The following is a 17,958-nucleotide window of genomic DNA, read 5'->3' on the forward strand; positions in this document are numbered from 1 at the left end:
GAGGTTGATCTGGACAAAATAAACTAGGAGAGTCTGAATGTTCAGAACATGCCTACATTGAAATCTTCCTGGATGTTTCATGTGTCATGGAGACAGCCCTGCCTACTCCAAAACCACTGGGTAACGCTCACGCTCTAACAGATACAACCAAACTAGAAAGCCTTAGCATATGGCCTTACTGACAGATTGTGTCTGTGGCTCATCACTTAATTGACTGTTGTATTATTTCAGCCACAGCAACACTAAAACTATGTGGGTTGTGGTCTACTCACATGAATGAAATGATACAGAGACTTTAAAGCATCCATATCCCAAAAGGGATGTCAATCCCAATCCATTACATCATACAGATGGGTAATAGTCCTTGTCTCCCTCTACCAACAGAATATCTGGGCAGAGGTGTCAAAGTCAGGTCCCTAGTGCTGACTCCAACTTGATTAAGATATAGTTGGGAAATGTTTAACAAAATGTTAATGTTGTTGTTCATCCTTTGTTCTCAAAGAGGACCAATGACATCCTGGAGTGATGTCTTGACTTGAATTTTAAGGGAGGCAGAGCTTTGGAAAGTCAGCAGCCTTACTTTTGCCTCCACAGTCATGGAAATCCAGTGGCAGAATGAAAGTCAAGTGCCCTAGGATGCAGTGGGTAACCTCCACCTGTTTAGCAAAATAAATTAAAATACAACATAGATAATGTTACTTTGTAGTTTTCTAAGTCAGTATGCCACCAACAAGGATGTGTTTCCACTTGAGTTTAACACCACTGTATTGGGGGACTATGAGTCCTTAAAAAACCAGGGAGCCCCCTAAGAAAATGGTTCCCCCCCCCCGCCTGTCATTCAGTCTGAGGTGATTATTATTAGTATTTATTATTATAGTTGCTGTTGTTGATAAGAATGAGGCAGAAGTCAAAGATCCAGTCCATAGCTCAGACTTAGCTCCAGCCAATCATGTCCCAAGATTTAATGTATCCTTTATTCTGGAAGCAGTGATGTTAGGAAAAACTCAATGTAGAAAAAGAAGGTGCAGCCAGGTGCAATCCAGCCAGGGACCAGGGAGGCTCACCCAGGGCTCCTACATTAGGCATCAGGGGAACAGATACCAGAGACAGTGAGGGAGAAAGAGAAAGGAGAGGAGACAGACAGGCAGGAAGAGAGAAAGGGGATAGGAGAGATGAGTGAAGAGGAGAGACAGAGAAAGAAAGAAATGGAGACCCATAGAGCTAAAGGGGCCTTGGACACTATGCAGTCCAACCACTTGAGGGAACTGAGGCCCAGAGAAGTTATGAATAGATACAGTCACTGAACCTTATAACCTACTAGGACAAGTAAGTTGCTTTTCTGTGTGAACTTCCATTTCCTCATTTGTAAAATCAAGTGGGTGGACTAAACAGTTTCCAAGGCTCCTTCTAGCTCTTTTAGTCTGTAACCATCTCCGGGCCATGAGTTCTAAATCTTTTGACAGCCTGGGGAGGCCTAATGGATACCTCAGGATCGTGTTTTTAAATACATAAAATACATGGGATTACTAAGGAAACCAATTTCATCAAAATGCAGTTAGCAAAATTATTATTGTTTTTAAAGCCATTGGAGTTAAGTAACTTGCTCAAGGTTACACAGCCAGTTATTTTTGGGTGTGGTACTAAGTATCTGAGCTCGGATTTGATCCCCAGGTTATCCCAACACTGGAGCCAGCACTCTTACTCGCTGAGCCACCTGGCCACCCCTAAGCAATTGGGGTTAAGTAACTTGCTCAAGGTTACACGGCCAGGTGTTTCTGGGTGGGTGCTAAGTGTCTGAACCTGGATTCGGTCCCAGGTCATCCCAACACTGGAGCCGGTGCTCTTACTTGCTGTGCTACCTGGCCGCCCCAAAATTAATTTTTTTGAAGTCCAAAAAGCCCAGGTTAAGAATTCCAGCCCTACACTACACTGGTGACTTCTGATGTTATTTCTAGCTGTAAGTCTTATTTGTGACCTTCTGATCTTTGCTGCCACCACCTAAAAGTAAAGGGTGAATTTCTGCCCCTAGAAAAGGTTCTCATGCTCCTTTCTCCCACCTAGTCACAAAGTAGATTCAACTGCAAAACCAAACTTTTCCACGTGTAAAGAAATTTCAGAATAAAAAATTAAGGTGTGCCTCTTGAATAAGGACTCAGATTTTCACATGTGCCTGGTAGAAATTCACCTCCTTACTTTAGTATCACACCTCCAGCACTAGGAATAAGTAACAAAAACAGTCTCACATTACTCAGTTTTCAAAGGCTTTAAAAGCCCTTTCAAATAATTCCCTTATTGTTGGTCAGGGCCACTAGGCCCTGGTTCTTCTGGTTGAGTCCATAATAGGTTGAGCTAATACCTTTAATCCCCTTTTTGTTTTTTTCCTTTGTTGATTGATCATGGCTACACCCCTTCTGCCTTGTGGTAGAAAACACACGAACTTTGAAGCCACCCCTATCACCAATTCAGTTAGGTGCCCCAGGAATACTGATTTGTCTTCATCTGGACCCAATCTTCACCACCAAGCACCAAAATATCAAAAGACAGATGTTGCAGGGAGGCATATTTTGGCTCAATGTTAAGGAAAAATTTGCTGGCAATTAGCAGTTTTTAATGATGGAATGAGCTGCCTTGGAGGTCTTTGAGTGAGGGTGTCTACTTGTTGGGCATATTATGGAAGGGATTTGAGGTCACAAAGGAACTTTGTGTTCCTCTAATGCAGAGACTGCAAATCCTGTACCAATTCTCTAGCCCCAGCATGGTGGGTCTTAGTAGTTGGTAAAAAGTTGGGGGTTGGATGATGAAAGCGGAGAGAATCTAGTTGTTGTTCAGGATGATAAACAAGGATTAAACAAAAATTGAAGGAGGGAAATGAGAGTCAAATTAGTAGGATACAAGGAGTCTGCTTTTAAAAAATAAGTTATAGGTAAAAATAAGAACTTTTAATAGTAAAAGCTTTACAGGGAAATGAAAATTTGTGATTTGGAAATACTGATCTTCAAAGTGCTGCAACAGGGGTGGAAGAGTAAGTGAAGAAAGCCTTCAATCAGTCATTTAATCAACAAGCATTTTATTAAGTGCCAACTATGTGGTAGCACTGCAAATACAAAGACAAAAATGAAACAGTCCCTTGCCCTCAAGGAACTTACCGTTTATTAGGGAAAAACAACATGTACACATACACGTAAATGCAAACATGTATATACATATACAGTAAACAAAATAATTCCCAGCACACTTAACAGCTGAGAGGGGATAGGAAAGACCTCAAGTAGGAAATGGAACTAGCTGAGCTTTGAGGGAGCTAAGGATTCTAAGCAACCTAAGTGAGAAGAAAGTGCATTCCAGGCATGAGGAACAACCTGTGCAAAGACATGGAACCTTTAGAAAGAATATCAGTACGGAGAATAGCAAACGGTCCATTTTGGTTTGAATGGAGAGCGTGTAAAAAGTGAAATGTAAAAAAATATCTGGTAATATAGGATTTATCCGATTGTGAAGGGTCTTTGAATGCCAAACAGAGATGTTTAGAGAAGTCCTTGAGGCTGTAGGGAGCCCCTGGAGCTTTCTGAGGAGAGTGACATGATCAGACCCTTCCTTTAGGAATATCACTTTGGCAACTATGTGGAAAGTGGATTGTAGAAGAGAGTAACTGGAGGCAGGGAGACCAATTAGATGTAAAGAAGGTGATGACCAGGGGTGGTTAGGTGGCATGGTGAATAGAGCATCGGCCCTGGAGTCAGGAGGACTGGAGTTCAAATCCAGCCTTAGCCATTTAACACCTACTAGCCATGTGACCTTGGACAACTTGCTTAACTCCATTTGCCCTCCAAAAAGAAAAAAAAAAAAGGTGATGACCACAAGAGTGCAAAGAAGCAGATAGTGTCAGGAGGCATTCAGGAGATAGAAACAAGACTTGGCCACGGGAGTAAGGAATCATAGATGACTCGGAGGTTATGGTCTCCATGGAAGGACAGCAGTACCCACAGCAGAAATGAGGACATTCTCTTTCAGCTCTCATAAGCATCTCTCATTTCCCCATCATGTCATTCAGCTACCTTTTGTGTTGTGTCTTCTCTTCCCCACCTCTTTATAGCATCTTAAAGTTTAAAAGCTATGATATACAAGTTGCTATATAGAGAACCTGATCTTGAAAGAAAACCCCAAGCAACTTCACCAGAATCTGGTTAGCCCACAACACTGTAATAAAGTCCCAGTCAGAGTAATGGGGGTTAGCACCTAATTCATGAATTTACAGAGGTGGAAGGGACCTCAGATACCATCTAGTTCTACCCACCCCCCCCTTTTTTTTTTACAGAGTAGGAAACTGAGTCCTAGAGAGGTCAATCAACTTGCCCAAAATCACACAGCTAATAAAATTCCAGGGCCAGGGCTTGAATCCAAATCTCCTAATGTTAAGGCCAATGCAACTTCAACTACGCATGTTGGCTTTCAGATGCAGAATTAGAAGAGAAAAAAGGACACATTTTAGTGAAAGGAGCAGGAAGCAGAGAGAGGGAAAAGGAGTCTTTTTGAAGTATATCTTTAATGGTTTTAAGAAGTAAGGACCTATAATGGCAAAAGTTTTACAAGATGATAAGATTTTTCCCATGATGCGACTCAATTGCCTCTAGCCCCTACCCTTTGGATCCGTCCAAGGAAAACTCTATTCAGTTATCCTGGTCTCCTTCCCAGTTACCTTGGTTTCTAACAAACCCACTTTTATGTGTTGACAGTTTCATCTTTTTCTATAGCCCACCTGAGGTTGTAGTCTCTTTCCCCAACTGGGTTTAGAATTCATTTGTAACACCTGCAGACTTGAAATATAATGCCTAATAATGTAGCCAGCCATTATAACTAGAGGTCACTGTAACAAAGCAATTTAGGCATTATCTATTGTTCAGTGTACTGTAATGAAACTGGCAGTTCAGTCACTAAAGGAATTTGACTTCTTAATTCTCCTTATCCCTTGGTAAAATAAAGTGGATATGTATGTATATGATGTTGGGGATGAGGGGAGCAGGAGCCAGACTCAGAAATACTAACTGGCCAGTGACTGAGCAAAGTTCAGAGGCTGGATTAAAATTAGGGTTAAGATTCCACAGTCTATAAAACCAGTTTTCTTTCTCTCTTCCACAAGATAGGGTCCTCTTGGCTGAGCATGGAGGTCAACTACCTGAGTTTTCTATGAAAAATTTGTGTTTTTCAGGGTTTGTCTCTGGGCCCAAGGCTGAGGTTTCATGGAAATATTTTTACTGAGAAACCATAACCTCCTCAGTATACAATCCACCCTGGTCTATGTAATACCATGATGCATTCCTGGCTCACTTATTGTGAATTTGGACTTGAAGAGTGAGCAGATCACTTGGTCCCCCTGACACAGATCCAGGGTCTAGAGGAGGCACATTCTAAAGCTTTGAGCTTCCCTTCCTCTAAGCCCCCACAGTTCTGGTTCTGAAGGCTGTCTTCATCTTCCTCTGGGAGCCTGGGAAAAGGAAAAAAAAGAAAGATAAGGAGATGAAGATATGTGTCCCTTCCTTTCCTTCCCTTTGATACAGTGACTCTTCCAGGAAACCTTCCCCAATAGCCCACCCCCAGTGAAATCCAGTCACTTACTTATTGTTCATCCCCTAGTATCCAGGTACTCTTTTTTACACAGGTCTGGTCTGTTTTTTTGCTAAGTATTATTAACTCATTTCAGGGCTGTGGGATCACAACAGACTCCAACAGTGTAGAAAAAAAGTGCAAAATCTGGGGGTGAAGGGCTCTTCTGAACCTTCCCCCAGATAATCTAGAAATGGTGATGGTAGGATCAACCCAACACAGTAGAACTGTGTAACGCGGCCAGGGCACAGAGGGCTCACCCAGGGTACCCTGGGTACCCCTAGAACATCATGTAGAAGAGGAACAGACACCAAGTCTGTGTCCATAACCCTTCATCCCATGAATGAGGCCACAGCCAGGGGAGAGGAGAGAGGCACTGTCTCATCCACACAGGACATCCAGAATCAGTACAGTCACTCACAGCTGGGGGGCCAATGGAGCCCCATTGATCCAGTGCCAGCCTTCCGAACCTCGATGGAGACCCACCCAATACAACCTGCGGGTCTGGTATCTGCTTAGGAAGTCCTAAGGGAGAAAAAAATACAAATGTTTCACTCTGTGACCTAAGAGACACCCCATCCAGCATCCCTTATCTAAATATTCCTCTACATTCTCCAAAGTCCCAGACAAGCTAATAAGTTCGTGGTTCTACCAAGCCCCCAGACATTTTTTTCTCACTGATTCATTCAACAAACATTTCATGACTATGTGCAAGGCACTCTTTTGTGTGCTGGGGTGAGAGGGGGCAGGGTGGGGGAAAAGGGAGATAAAGATGATTAAAATATGAGCCCTGCCTTCTGAAGCTACTGATCTAATTTAACCCTAGAATTTTAGAGATGGAGGGCACTTAGGGTGGAGGAGACATATACGCAAGTAACTATAATGCAAGGTAAAACATGCCAGTTGTCATGGGGATGTGAGAGGGAATCAGGAGGGAGAGAGAGCACTTCTGGGGAGGGTGATCAGGGAAGTCGTTGTGGAGGAGGGAGGTATTAAAGGATGAGTAGTTAATAAAGTGCCAGGCCTGGAGTCAGGAAGACTCATCTGCCTGCTTTCAAATCTGGCCTCAGACACTTGCTAGCTATGTGACCCTGGGCAAGTCACTTAACTCTGTTTGCCTCAGTTTCCTCATCTGTACCCTAACCAGGAGAATGAAATGGCCAAACCACTCCAGTATCTTTGCTAAGAAAACCCCAAATGGGGTCAAGAAGAGTCAGACACAACTGAAAGGACTGAACAACAACAAAGTGTCTGGATAGGGAGAGATGGAGGCGTGTGCAGAGACAAGGCTTCTCTGTTTGACATTCAAGCTCTTGGCAATCTGATAAATCCTACATTTCCATATTTCTTACATTTCACTCTTCTATACATGCTCACCATTCAAACCAAAATGAACTGTTTGCTAGTCTCCATACAAGATATTCTATAGAAAGGGTCCATGTCTTTTTGTAGGCTATCCAGCCCCGCTACCTCATCCCCACCCCCATGCCAGGAATGCACTTAGGCCTCTTAGAATTCTTAGCTCCCTTCAAAGCTCAGCTCAACGTGCCATCTGGAGAGTGATAGTAATAACAAGAGTTCCCATACAGCATCATTTTTTTTTTAAACAAAATACTTTTCTCACAACAACCCCAGGAGGCTTGGAGTCCAGGCAATATTCCTCCCATTTTACAGATGAAAAGGCTCAGTCTCAGAGAGATAAATGACTTGCCTAAAGTCACCCAGCCAGTAAATGTCAGAACCAGTACTTGAACCCAGGTTCTCTGATTCCAAGTCTAGTATTCCTTCCACCACATCACACAGGAGGAGGATGGCATGAACAAAGAAAGGCAGGGGAGCATACTGGGGGAACAGAGCAAGTTGGGTTAATTTCGGGGTCTTGGCCTTAGAATCTTGGACTTCATTCAGTAGGAAATGAAAGCTCAGTAAGGTTTTTGAGCAAAGGAGTAAAAAAATGATAAAAACAATGCTTTAGAAAGATTATTCTGGTGGCCAGAGTAAAATGGCTTGGAGAAGGAAGATGACTGTAGAAAGGGAGACCAGCCAGGAAACTACTGCAGAAGTCCAAATGTGAAGCAAAATGGGCCACAGTAGGATCATGGAGCCAGGGCTAGGAGAAACCCTACAGAGCACAAGGCCAATCATTTCCTTTACAGACTTGGATACAAATGGTTGTCATCAGAGTTGGGATTTTGACCTCCAATCCCCTAACTCCAAAGCTTTCATTAGTGGGAATGGAAAGAAAGAGACAGCTTGGAGAGAAAAGAATCAATAGGACTTAGTAACTGATTGGACATGGGCAGAGAAGGAAAAGGGAGAGTCTGGGAGGCTGGCAAGCTAAAGAGACTGTTAGTAAGAAAGTGAGAGTGATGATGCTGGAGAGATAGCCAGCTGGAAATGTCCAGCAGGAAGCTGAAACGTGAGACCGGATCTTGGGAGGGAGGACAGGACTGAAAGTCAGAGGGTCGGTCCAAGGGGCATGGACTTGGAAGGCCTTGGCGTGGCAATCCCAGTGGAAGTCACAGTAGTAAGGGAGAAGAGGATATCTCTGAAGGAATTACTCTGAAGAGAAAAGGAGAGAGGACCAAGTACAGAACCTTCCTGGGCCTTTCTAAGCCCACAAAGATAATTCCTCCAGGAAGTGTGCTCTGATTCATGGTCTTTCCCTGCCAATGTATCCCCCTTCAGCGTTGACATCTACACCAGAGTGGCATCCCTTCCATCTTGCATTATTGAGGGACAACACTAATGGCAAGCCACTTTTCCCCAGCCTCTCCCATAAGCAAGCATTGATTTTTTAAAATCAGATATCAGGCCTTTTCTACTTTTCCTATATTTGGTGGACCATGCCTCGATCAAAAAAAAAAAAAATAAAACCTTCCCTCCCCAGGGCTCAAATTTCCATGTGGGAAATGGGAGACAGAGAATGCCAGACCCAGGGGAGACCATCTTGGTTGTTTTACAGATGAGCAAACAAAACCCTAGGGATGAAATAATATGACCAAAGTTGTGTAAGGTTCTCTATCTCAAAGTCAGAACTAGAACCCAGGTCTTTTGACAGCCTTCTCCCTCCCCCCCTCTTTCCAATATACTGTGCAACCTCTCAGAAACCATGGGTGAGTCTAAGCAGCAGGGGCGTGAGAGATTTTCATTAAGTTAAAATGTCACGTTCATATTGCTCTTCACAAAGCTTTTCCCTCACTACAGACCTGTGAGGTAGGGATTACACATGTTCTTATCTGTTTTAGAGATGAGGTTATGTGACTTGACCAGGGTCCTACTGCCTGTAGTGTCAGAGCTAGGACTCCTGGTGCCACATCTGATCCTTTTGCCACTACTACAAAGCCTTGATAGAGCTACTCTATCAAGTTTGTAACATCAGTTTGTAAAACCCGTCTGTAAAATCACATTCCCCACCCACCCCAAGTCTGAGAGCATTAACTCTGCCCCTTCCCCCAGCCAGCACTCTGCCCAGCAGCAACCCACGAACTGTTTATCTGTGCTTGGAACAATAACAAGCTACACCTATGAATCCTTCACTAAACCATCTATAAACATTTTAGCTTAGGCAAATGTTATCTCCCCTTAGTAAAGTGGCCAGCTGCATCTATGAATCCTTCAATGCACTATCTATAGGTTAACTCCTCAGCCAATTATCCACATACTGAGTCTCGGTTAGCCTTGGTTCCCAACATCCATCTTGTCAAACATGACACTGATGGGTGGCAGACTAGGCACTTCTCAGTCAGCCCTTGACTGCTGGCTGACTTAGTGACATTTCAAGCCTAAAACCACACCTCCAGATAACCCCCCCTTGGGCTATTTCCCAGTGAATTATGGGCAATACGCCTGCTCGGTTGACATTAAAAGTGCATGTTCCTTTAAGCACTGACTACTCCTTAACTCCTCCCTAATCCCACCCTTACTCACCTAGTTAGCATAATTGACATCTGATTAATTGCCTAGACTCCTTAAAACTATGCCTATGTCTTCTTTAAGTTTGCAGGTTGACTGAATCACAGGCATTCTGGTCTTTGATAAGGATCAGAGTTCCTGTATAACCTATTGCCATCCCCCATCAGTATGGCTAGATTTATGTGCTGTGAAAATGTCCAGTCAATATAGCAAAGCATTCACATGTTTGGTTTGTCTGCAGTCACTCTGAGTCTTTTTCCTTCTTCTGCAAGCCATGGCTTTATAATAAAGCCAAAAATATAATAAATATAATATAAAGCAAAGCAACAACAAAACTCCAGATAGTTAGTTGTTGTTCAGTTGTGTCTGACACTTCATGACCTTTCTTGACAAAGCCACTGGAGTGGTTTGCCATTTCCTCTTCTAGTTCATTTTATAGATGAGGAAACTGAGATAAACAGGGTTAAGTGACTTGTTCAGGGTCACACAGCTAGTAAGTACCTGAGGCTGGATTTGAACTTGGAAAGATGTCTTCCTGACTTCTGGCCTGGTGCTCAATTCAATGTGCCACCTAGCTGCCCAATAGTTAACCTTGGAACTAAACTAGAAACTGTCACTTTGCCAGGGTCAACAGAACTGCTATGACCTGCAATAATCATTCAGAAGGACAGTAGCCATTAGGTAAAATCATTTAATTAAGAGCAGAACTTAGCACTTCTGTTAGCAGAAATGTTAACACAAGTACAGTCTATAGACAGTATCCAGTTGACTGGCAACAACACAAGGCTAAGAACCTAACTATTTGGGCTTTTAAAAAAATTATTATTTTTATTCTGTACTTAAATGACAAACAAAATAGGTGTTTCCACATACATACTAAGTAGAGTATAGGAAAAAAAGAGGACTGAACATGAAACTTTGGTTCTCTATTAGTACAGTTTACTCTTCTTAAATATAAATATATATACACACACACTGGAACTTTCAAGTCGTCCTTAAAAGAGGTCAAACAGCAGAACCAAAAGCCTAAAAAGGAGCCAAAAAAGCTTCCTTTGGCCTGTCTTTAGTATTCCCTCTGTATTGCATTGTTCTAGGGGGAAGGGAAACTCTGGATGGGAGCACTGGGTGTGGTCAAGGGAGAAAGAACATTGAGAACCTGGGGATATCTGTGTGTTCTTGGGAGACAATGAATGGGTAAAAAACTGATTACCAAAAGAAAGAGAAAACTATCTCCTCATCAATGCCAAAGACCCAACTGGTTCTTCCAGTTCTAACATCTCTCCCAGGAGTTAGCTCCCTTGTTTTCTCTCCCTTCTTCCCTTTGGCAACCCACCCAACATCCATGGGAAGAGTAACTTAGACTTAGACCATGATAGTGAGGCATATGTGTAAGAAATATGTGTGACAGAGGCCTAACTCACAACACCCATTCTGGAAGTCCTTATCTCTCTGTAGAGACCTGGTATTGTTCATTCTTCTTTCTCCAAGAGGACCAATGACATCGGGAAGGGGAGGCAGATCTTAGAAAAGTCATCAACCTCACTCACTCCTCCAGAGTTCATCCAAGTCCAGCGTCAAGACACCTAAGTGAACATGTGGGTGCCCTGTCTGTAAGAATATATAATTTTTGCTCACTTATATTTTGTGAGATATTTTGGAGTTTGGGGGTTAGATTTAAAAAAAAAACTTTATTTCTCTATTCATCTGTTTATTTGTTTATTTATTTTCAAAAAGCTGGGACAATTTACTTTTTGTCCTGCAGTTTCATTTATGATTTTTTTGAAATATAGCTCTGAAAAAACAGGCTTTTAAAAAAGCCCATTGTGTTTCAAATGGAGTTAACTTGACTATACCTTTAAACTTAAATCACTCTGGCTTTAATTGAATGGCCAATAATAGGCCCCAGTCCAAGCCTCTACAAATCATGTATTAGGTTTTGATGACTTAAAATAAAGTGTAAATAGCAATTGTTTTCTGTTTTCCAGAAACTCTAAGGGTCTTCCCCCTCCCCAGATTGATATTTTTGTGATGGTAGATTGGGCCTTCTTCTGTCTCAATTCTTACCTAGCTCTAAGTCACTGAATGGGTGTTACCTCAGTCAAACTGTGAATAGGGAAAGACTTTAATTTAGAAAGGCCAAGGCCACCCATTACATCTTTGGGCATCGCCAGTTGTCCTGACTTTTGTCCTGCCACTGGCATTCGATGACTCTGGAGAGAGTAAGGCTGACAGTTTTATACAGCTCTGCTTCACTTAAATCCAACTCATGCTCAAGTCAACGTATCATCACCCTCATGATGTCACTCTTCCTCTTCAAGAACAAAGGAAAGCAACAACATGGCGATCCAGAAAGCCCCCAAGAAGCCCAGTTCTTCATCCAGATCAGCCACTTACTCTGCCACCCCCAAAAGGGGGTGTCTGATGTTTGGATTCGATCAAAGGGCTACACTTGAGGACCTAGAGGGCCACCTGTGGCCTCAAGGTTGAAGGTTCCCACCCTTCAAGTAATCCTTTAAAGTCTTAGAAGAAAACATCCCTAGGTCCACCTTCCAAGGGTCCCTCAAAGATTGACAGAGAAGGGGCAGCTAGGTGGCACAGTGAATAGAACACTGGCCCTGGAGTCAGGAGGACCTGAGTTCAAATCCAGCCTCAGACACTTTACACACACACACAAAAACTTGCCATGTGACCTTGGGCAAGTCACTTAACCCCAATTGCCCTGTCTTCCCCACCCCCCTCCAAAAAGCAAAAAAAAAAAAAAAAGATTGACAGAGAAGCATCTGCCCTTCTAGGCTGGCCTGTGGACTTCTCCCTTCAGCTCCTGACCTCAGTAAAGGGCAATACTATCACCCGTTCTTTTTTAAGTCTAATCTCCCTCAGTCTTACATGCACAAGTAAGACAGGTTTTATTCACCAAATATTTAGTGAGTGCCAACTACATGCAAGGTTCTGACTTGGAGGGGGCTGCAAAGACCAAAACAACATTGTTCCTACCCTCCTGCAGCTGATAATCTTAAAGCTGATAATCACCTTACCCAGGAGTCTCTGGGTCCCAGGAGTTGCTGTTAAAAACTCTCTTGGCAATTGCTCTCATACAACATAACTTTTCCCCAAGGACAAGAAGGGAATTAGGAGCTGCAGGAAGCAAATTGGAAAGTGGGGATGGGGATGGGGCAGAGCCCAGAAATCGTTTGGAGAGGAATTGGCAAAAAAAAAAAAAAAAGGAGAATTCACTAGAGGCAGTAACCAGGAGGGATGGCATGCTGATTTGAGAAGGAAGGTAATGTAAAAGCAAAAGCTATCCATAAAAATAGAATTTTAAAAAAGCACTTCCTCTTCCCTATCTTTCTCTCTCAATTTCCTTGGCTCTGTCTCTTTCTGGGAGGGCATAGTCTAACTTAGGATTCGTCTCTGTCTTTTGACCTTTCTTTTATCTCCTTTCTTTGTCTGTTTTTTCCTTTACCTGGCAATCTAGTGGAACTGAAGTTTGTGTAGTTTCTTTTAAGTATTTGAGATACTGGATGGAATTTTATGTCGCCAGTTCTTAATTTAAAAAGTGGAACATTTTGTATTTCTCTTCCCCAAAAAAATCCCAACCTAAACTAAATCAAGACTTTTTATCTTTTTGTGGTTCTCAAAATTGATTTATTTCCCCCTGAGTAGTTGGGGAGTTACTAAACCTTGAGAGGAAGAAAAGGCCTCTCAATTTAGTGTCATTCTAGGACACTAAAAATAAATATATAAGTATAAATGAAAAGAAAAAGTGCCATGGAAACCAAATAAATACTGAAGGAAGACAGATTAGCATTGGACATGGTTGCATGGGGTTAACCAGGGAAAAGTTTCTTATGGAGGTACAAATTTTGAGCTTGAATTTGGAGAAGAAATGACCCAAATTGATACAAAGATGAGAGAAAGAATCAAGGTGAAGAGGATGGTTTGTGGCAAGACAGAGTTACCAAGAAAAATGTCTCATGAATGGTAGAGTACTGAACTTGAAGTGATGAAGACCTGAGTTCAAATTCTGACTGATACTAGCTCATTTTGGTGTTTACTCATTTTTAGTAGCATCCAACTCTTCATGAACCCATTTGGGGTTTTCTTGGCAAAGATCTTGGAGTGGTTTGCCATTTCCTTCTCCAGCTCATTTGACAGAGGAGGAAACTGAGACAAACAGGGTTAAGTGACTTGCTCGGGGTCACACAAATACTAAGCGCCTGAAGCCAAATTTGAACTCGGGTCTTCCTGACTCCAGGTCCTTGTTCCTCACTCTATCCACAGATCCATCTAGCTCTTCCTGGGCAAACCACTTAAACCTTTCTGACACTCAATTTTCTTGTTTATAAAATGAAATGTAATACTTATAATACTGACCTCACCGGGTTGTGAGCATCGAATGAGAGTTTATACATAATGTACTCTGGAAACCTTAAAGTGCTATTTTACAGCTAAGTCATGTAGGGAGATGGCTCAAAGAAGGTCCAAGAGAACCAGATCTGTGCTTTAATCAAGTGGAAAAAGGTCAAAGGACTTGGCTTCTAGGCCCTACTTTGCCACTAATAAGTCATTTGACCTCTCTGGGCCTCAGTTTCTCCATCTGTAAAATGAAGTGACCAGAGTAGGGGACTTCGAAGGGACCTACTAGCTCTGATTCTATGAAAGTGTATCTTTTACAAAATCTAATCTATTGTTAATTGGGTTAATAGATGGTAAGAGCCACAGTTGTAAAAACTCAGCAAAGAATCATTTTAGGAATAACGGCAACCCTTGGATACTATTCTGGGCTATCTGAAGCACTGCATATCTCTTCCTAGATTGCACCCCAAACTTCTTTCACCATATAGTCTCACAGTTATTTCAAACAAAAGAATCAAAGCTTTTCCACTCATTTAGGAAGGTTTCTGAACCTTCCTTCATAGCTGTTGGTGATTAGGAAGAGTTATCAGCCTAGAATGTCTCATTGGTTCTAGATTAGTAAGCATACATAGATATAATCTCACTGCTCTTAGACATGTCCAGTTCCATGTTTTTATAAACCACTTGGATGAAGATATGTGATAAATTCTTTATCAATTTTCAGATAAATACAAAGCAACTAGCAGACAAGATGGTGCCTAAATGGCAGGCTGACCGCCCAGCTCCCACATACCTGCTCCAACAAAACCCTGATCAAGAATCCCAGGAAAAGCTAGCGACATCTTTCAATTCCAAAGCCATCCAGAAGCCCACAAGCAGGTAGGAATTCAGCAAAGGGGCTCCTCCAGCAGTGAGTGAGCCTGTAAGACTGTGTGTCAGCAAGAGTAGAGGGCTCTGTTGTAAATGGTCAGAAAGCCCCTAGGTTGGGGACCTTGCTCCTGAAGAGCAATAGCAGACAGAGACTAACTGCAGCCCTCAGGCCAGGATTCCAGGCCCAGAGGCTCTGATGTCCCTAGCACTCTGTCCTGGGATGCCATAGAGGGCCCTGAAGATTCAGTACTCTGAACCGACAAGATCGGGAAGGGGGGGGTGTAAATCCCAAGAGATGGAGGTCAGAAGACCCAGGACAAGACTATGAAGGGCCACTACCCCCTACCCCAAAATACAGCAGGGCACTGAGCCTGGCCCTGGCACAAAATCTTAATTCAGGAAGTAAATCTGGAGAGCTGGATAAATCATAGAAAACACTAGGAGATATAAAAATTATTGTAAATCTGTAGACTCCTATTGCCCCCAACCCCTGCCAAAAAAAAGGAGCAAACTTTTGCAATTCAAAGAAATTGCAGAAATTCAAAGAAAAAAAAATGGGCTTCTACAAAGACTACATAAGAGTCTAGAAGAAATTAAGAAAAATAAACTCTCTGGAAGAAAACACTGTAGGAAGAAAAAGTAGCTTGAAAGAGGCAAGCCTTAGCTAAGAAATAGAATCCCAAAAAACAGAAATAAGTGACTTCATGTAACAGCAAGAAACATTAGAACAAAGTCAAAATATTGAAAAAAAATAGAAGAAAATATAAGATCTGATTTTTTTTTTAAAAACTGACTAAGATAATTCAAAGAGGTATAATTTTTAGGAATCATTGAACTCCTTTAAAAACATGATTAAAAAAAAAGAAAAACCTGGATAGTGTATTTCAAGAAATGATATATGAAAACTACCCAGATCTATTAGAAGCATATAGAAAAGCAAATAAAGAATCTACTGATCCTCTCCTGAAAGGAACCCCAAAAGGAATATAGTCCCAGGAATGTCCCAGCCCTAATCCAGAACTTCCACATCAAAGGGAAAGTCCTGCAAGCACACTGAAAGAAGCAGCTCAGGGACAAAGGAACTGCAGTGAGGAGCAAAGAAGCCCTGGCAGCTTCTTGTAAAATCAGAAGAGACCTTGGAACACTGTAGTCCAAAAAGCCAAAGACAAAGGCTTAAAAGATGATGCAAAGATGGGAGGGGTAGGAATTTGTCATACTAATTTGTAGCATCTTCATCTGCCACTAGATTAAAAGCTCTTTGAGGGCAAGAAATGTAACGATGTTTTGTCTACAGTGGTATGCTAGTAAATATTTAATAACAAGCACTTTGAAAAAAAAAAAGGGGCAGAATACACTTTAAACTTTGGTCTTCGTTAACATTTTTCCTCCACTTTGTCAAGTCTAGAAATCAGTAAAACAGTAAATCAAGCCCTGATTTGTAGCATTTGTCAGTTTCTAAGGTATAAATGCTAACACTAAAAATTTAAGAATCTGCTAGTTGTTAAGAGCTGGCTCCAGCACTGTGGATAGAGTGTTGGGTCTGGAGTCAGGGAGACTCATGGTCTTGAGTTCAAATGTGATCTTGGATACTTACTAGCTGTGTGACCCTGGGCAAGTCACTTAACCCTGTATGCCCCAGTTTCCTCTTTTGTCAAATGAGCTGGAGAAGGAAATGGCAAACTACTCCAGCATCTTTGCCAAGAAAACCCCTAGTGGGGTCATGAAGAGTTGGACATGACTGAAAATGGTTGAAAAAAAAAATGAGGGGTGGCTAGGTGGCACAGTGAATAGAGTATCAGCCCTGGAGTCAGGAGGATCTGAGTTCAAATCCAGCTACAGACACTTAACACTTACTAACCAGGTGACCTCAGGCAAGTCACTTAACCCTAGCTGCCCTGCTTTCCCCCCTTCAAAAAGCAAAAAAAAAAAAAAAAAAAGGAAAAATGATCATATGAGAGATCCCAGATTCAAAAATCTCTGTAGGCTGAGATGATAGACTAAAACTAGAAAGATGAGGCTTAATAGAGATAGTTCTGATATGATTTGGTTAAAAAAAAATCTACTACACAAGTTCATGATTAGGGAAGCCCTGTTTTAGCAGCAGTTTATGTAAAAAGAGATTTAGAGATTGTAGTTGACTGGGAGCTCAATGAGTCAATAGTGTGATGTGGCTGCCAGAATAAATATCGCCTGATCTCTTAACTTACCTTACTGGAAAGAGCACTGGATCTGGAGTCAGGGAGCTTGGTCACAAATCCTGGTTTGTGATCTTGGCAAAGTCATTGAACATATCTGAGCCTGAGCTCCCTCAGAGGGACAACTGGGCTTATACAAACAGCTAATTACCTAACTGAATTGTCATGTGATGAGATGAGACGGGGTCTTCAAAGGAGTATGTAAAACAATAGAGAGTGATAGAACTATGGCTGTCTGTTCTCAGAGGAAACAGCCCTGCTGTGTACTACTTGGGCACTCCCATGCTCAGATCAGCTCTGGGGACTGAAGGGGTATACTAAATACAGGAAGAGAAGGGCAAACAGGATGGGGTGGGGTGTGTCTGGAAAGAAGGTCCTATGAGGAAAGGTTGAAGGAATGTTTAGCCTAGAGAACAAAAGACTAATAGGGAGACATGAAAGTTATTATCTACCCTTTGGTAAGCTATCAGTTATAAGATGTATGGGTTCTTAGCTTGGGGTCTGTGAATTTTAAAAAATATATTTTGATAACTGTATTTCAATATAATTGGTTTTCTCTGAAATCCTGTGTATTTAATTTTATACAATTAAAACATATTTAGAAAGGCTCCACAGGCTTTGCCAGGCTTCCCACAGGGTCCAGAATTTGCACAAAAAAAGGTTAAAAGTCCTAGTACAAGAGGAAGTAAATGTCAAAAATCAAAATTAGGTAGGACTAGTGGGAGGAAGTTAGCAGGAGGCAGATTTCAGAAGCTCGATAGGAAAGCTTTCTAACAAAGCTGTCTAAAAGTGGGATGGGGCTGCCTGATCAGATGTGATTTCCCTGTCATTGGAAATCTTGAAGCAGAGCTTGATGGAACACCTGGGAGGGATGGTGGAGAGGTGATCCCTGCAGGACACAAGAAGTCAGAGTAGGTCCCTTCCAAAACTAAGACTCTATTCTCCTAAATCAGGCTTAACACAAGTGTGAATTCAAATTCTCCAAGGACCAGAAACAACTGGCCTAGAATTTCATCTCAAG

General features: G+C 42.0%; 1 protein-coding gene across 3 annotated transcripts in view; it reads right to left on the bottom strand.

Annotated features, from left to right (window-relative positions):
* Positions 1–3,050: 3,050 nt before the first annotated feature.
* KLRG2 (killer cell lectin like receptor G2) overlaps positions 3,051–17,958 on the bottom strand; it is a 34,928-nt gene continuing 20,020 nt past the window's right edge. For 2 of the 3 annotated variants that reach the window (XM_069087336.1, XM_069087335.1), the window contains 2 exons: positions 6,023–6,126; positions 3,051–5,482 (listed from right to left, as the gene is read on the bottom strand). In XM_069087336.1, the coding sequence (XP_068943437.1) occupies positions 5,359–5,482; positions 6,023–6,126 (228 nt within the window). In that variant the 3' untranslated portion in view covers positions 3,051–5,358. The remainder of the gene's footprint in view (positions 5,483–6,022; positions 6,127–17,958) is intronic. The other variant, XR_011168185.1, reaches the window with a different exon arrangement.

The sequence above is a fragment of the Petaurus breviceps genome, unplaced genomic scaffold, assembly GCF_028583685.1.
Source record: "Petaurus breviceps papuanus isolate PSGF00001 unplaced genomic scaffold, PetGlider_PUasm1.0 181, whole genome shotgun sequence".
In the NCBI taxonomy this organism is placed as follows: domain Eukaryota; kingdom Metazoa; phylum Chordata; class Mammalia; order Diprotodontia; family Petauridae; genus Petaurus; species Petaurus breviceps.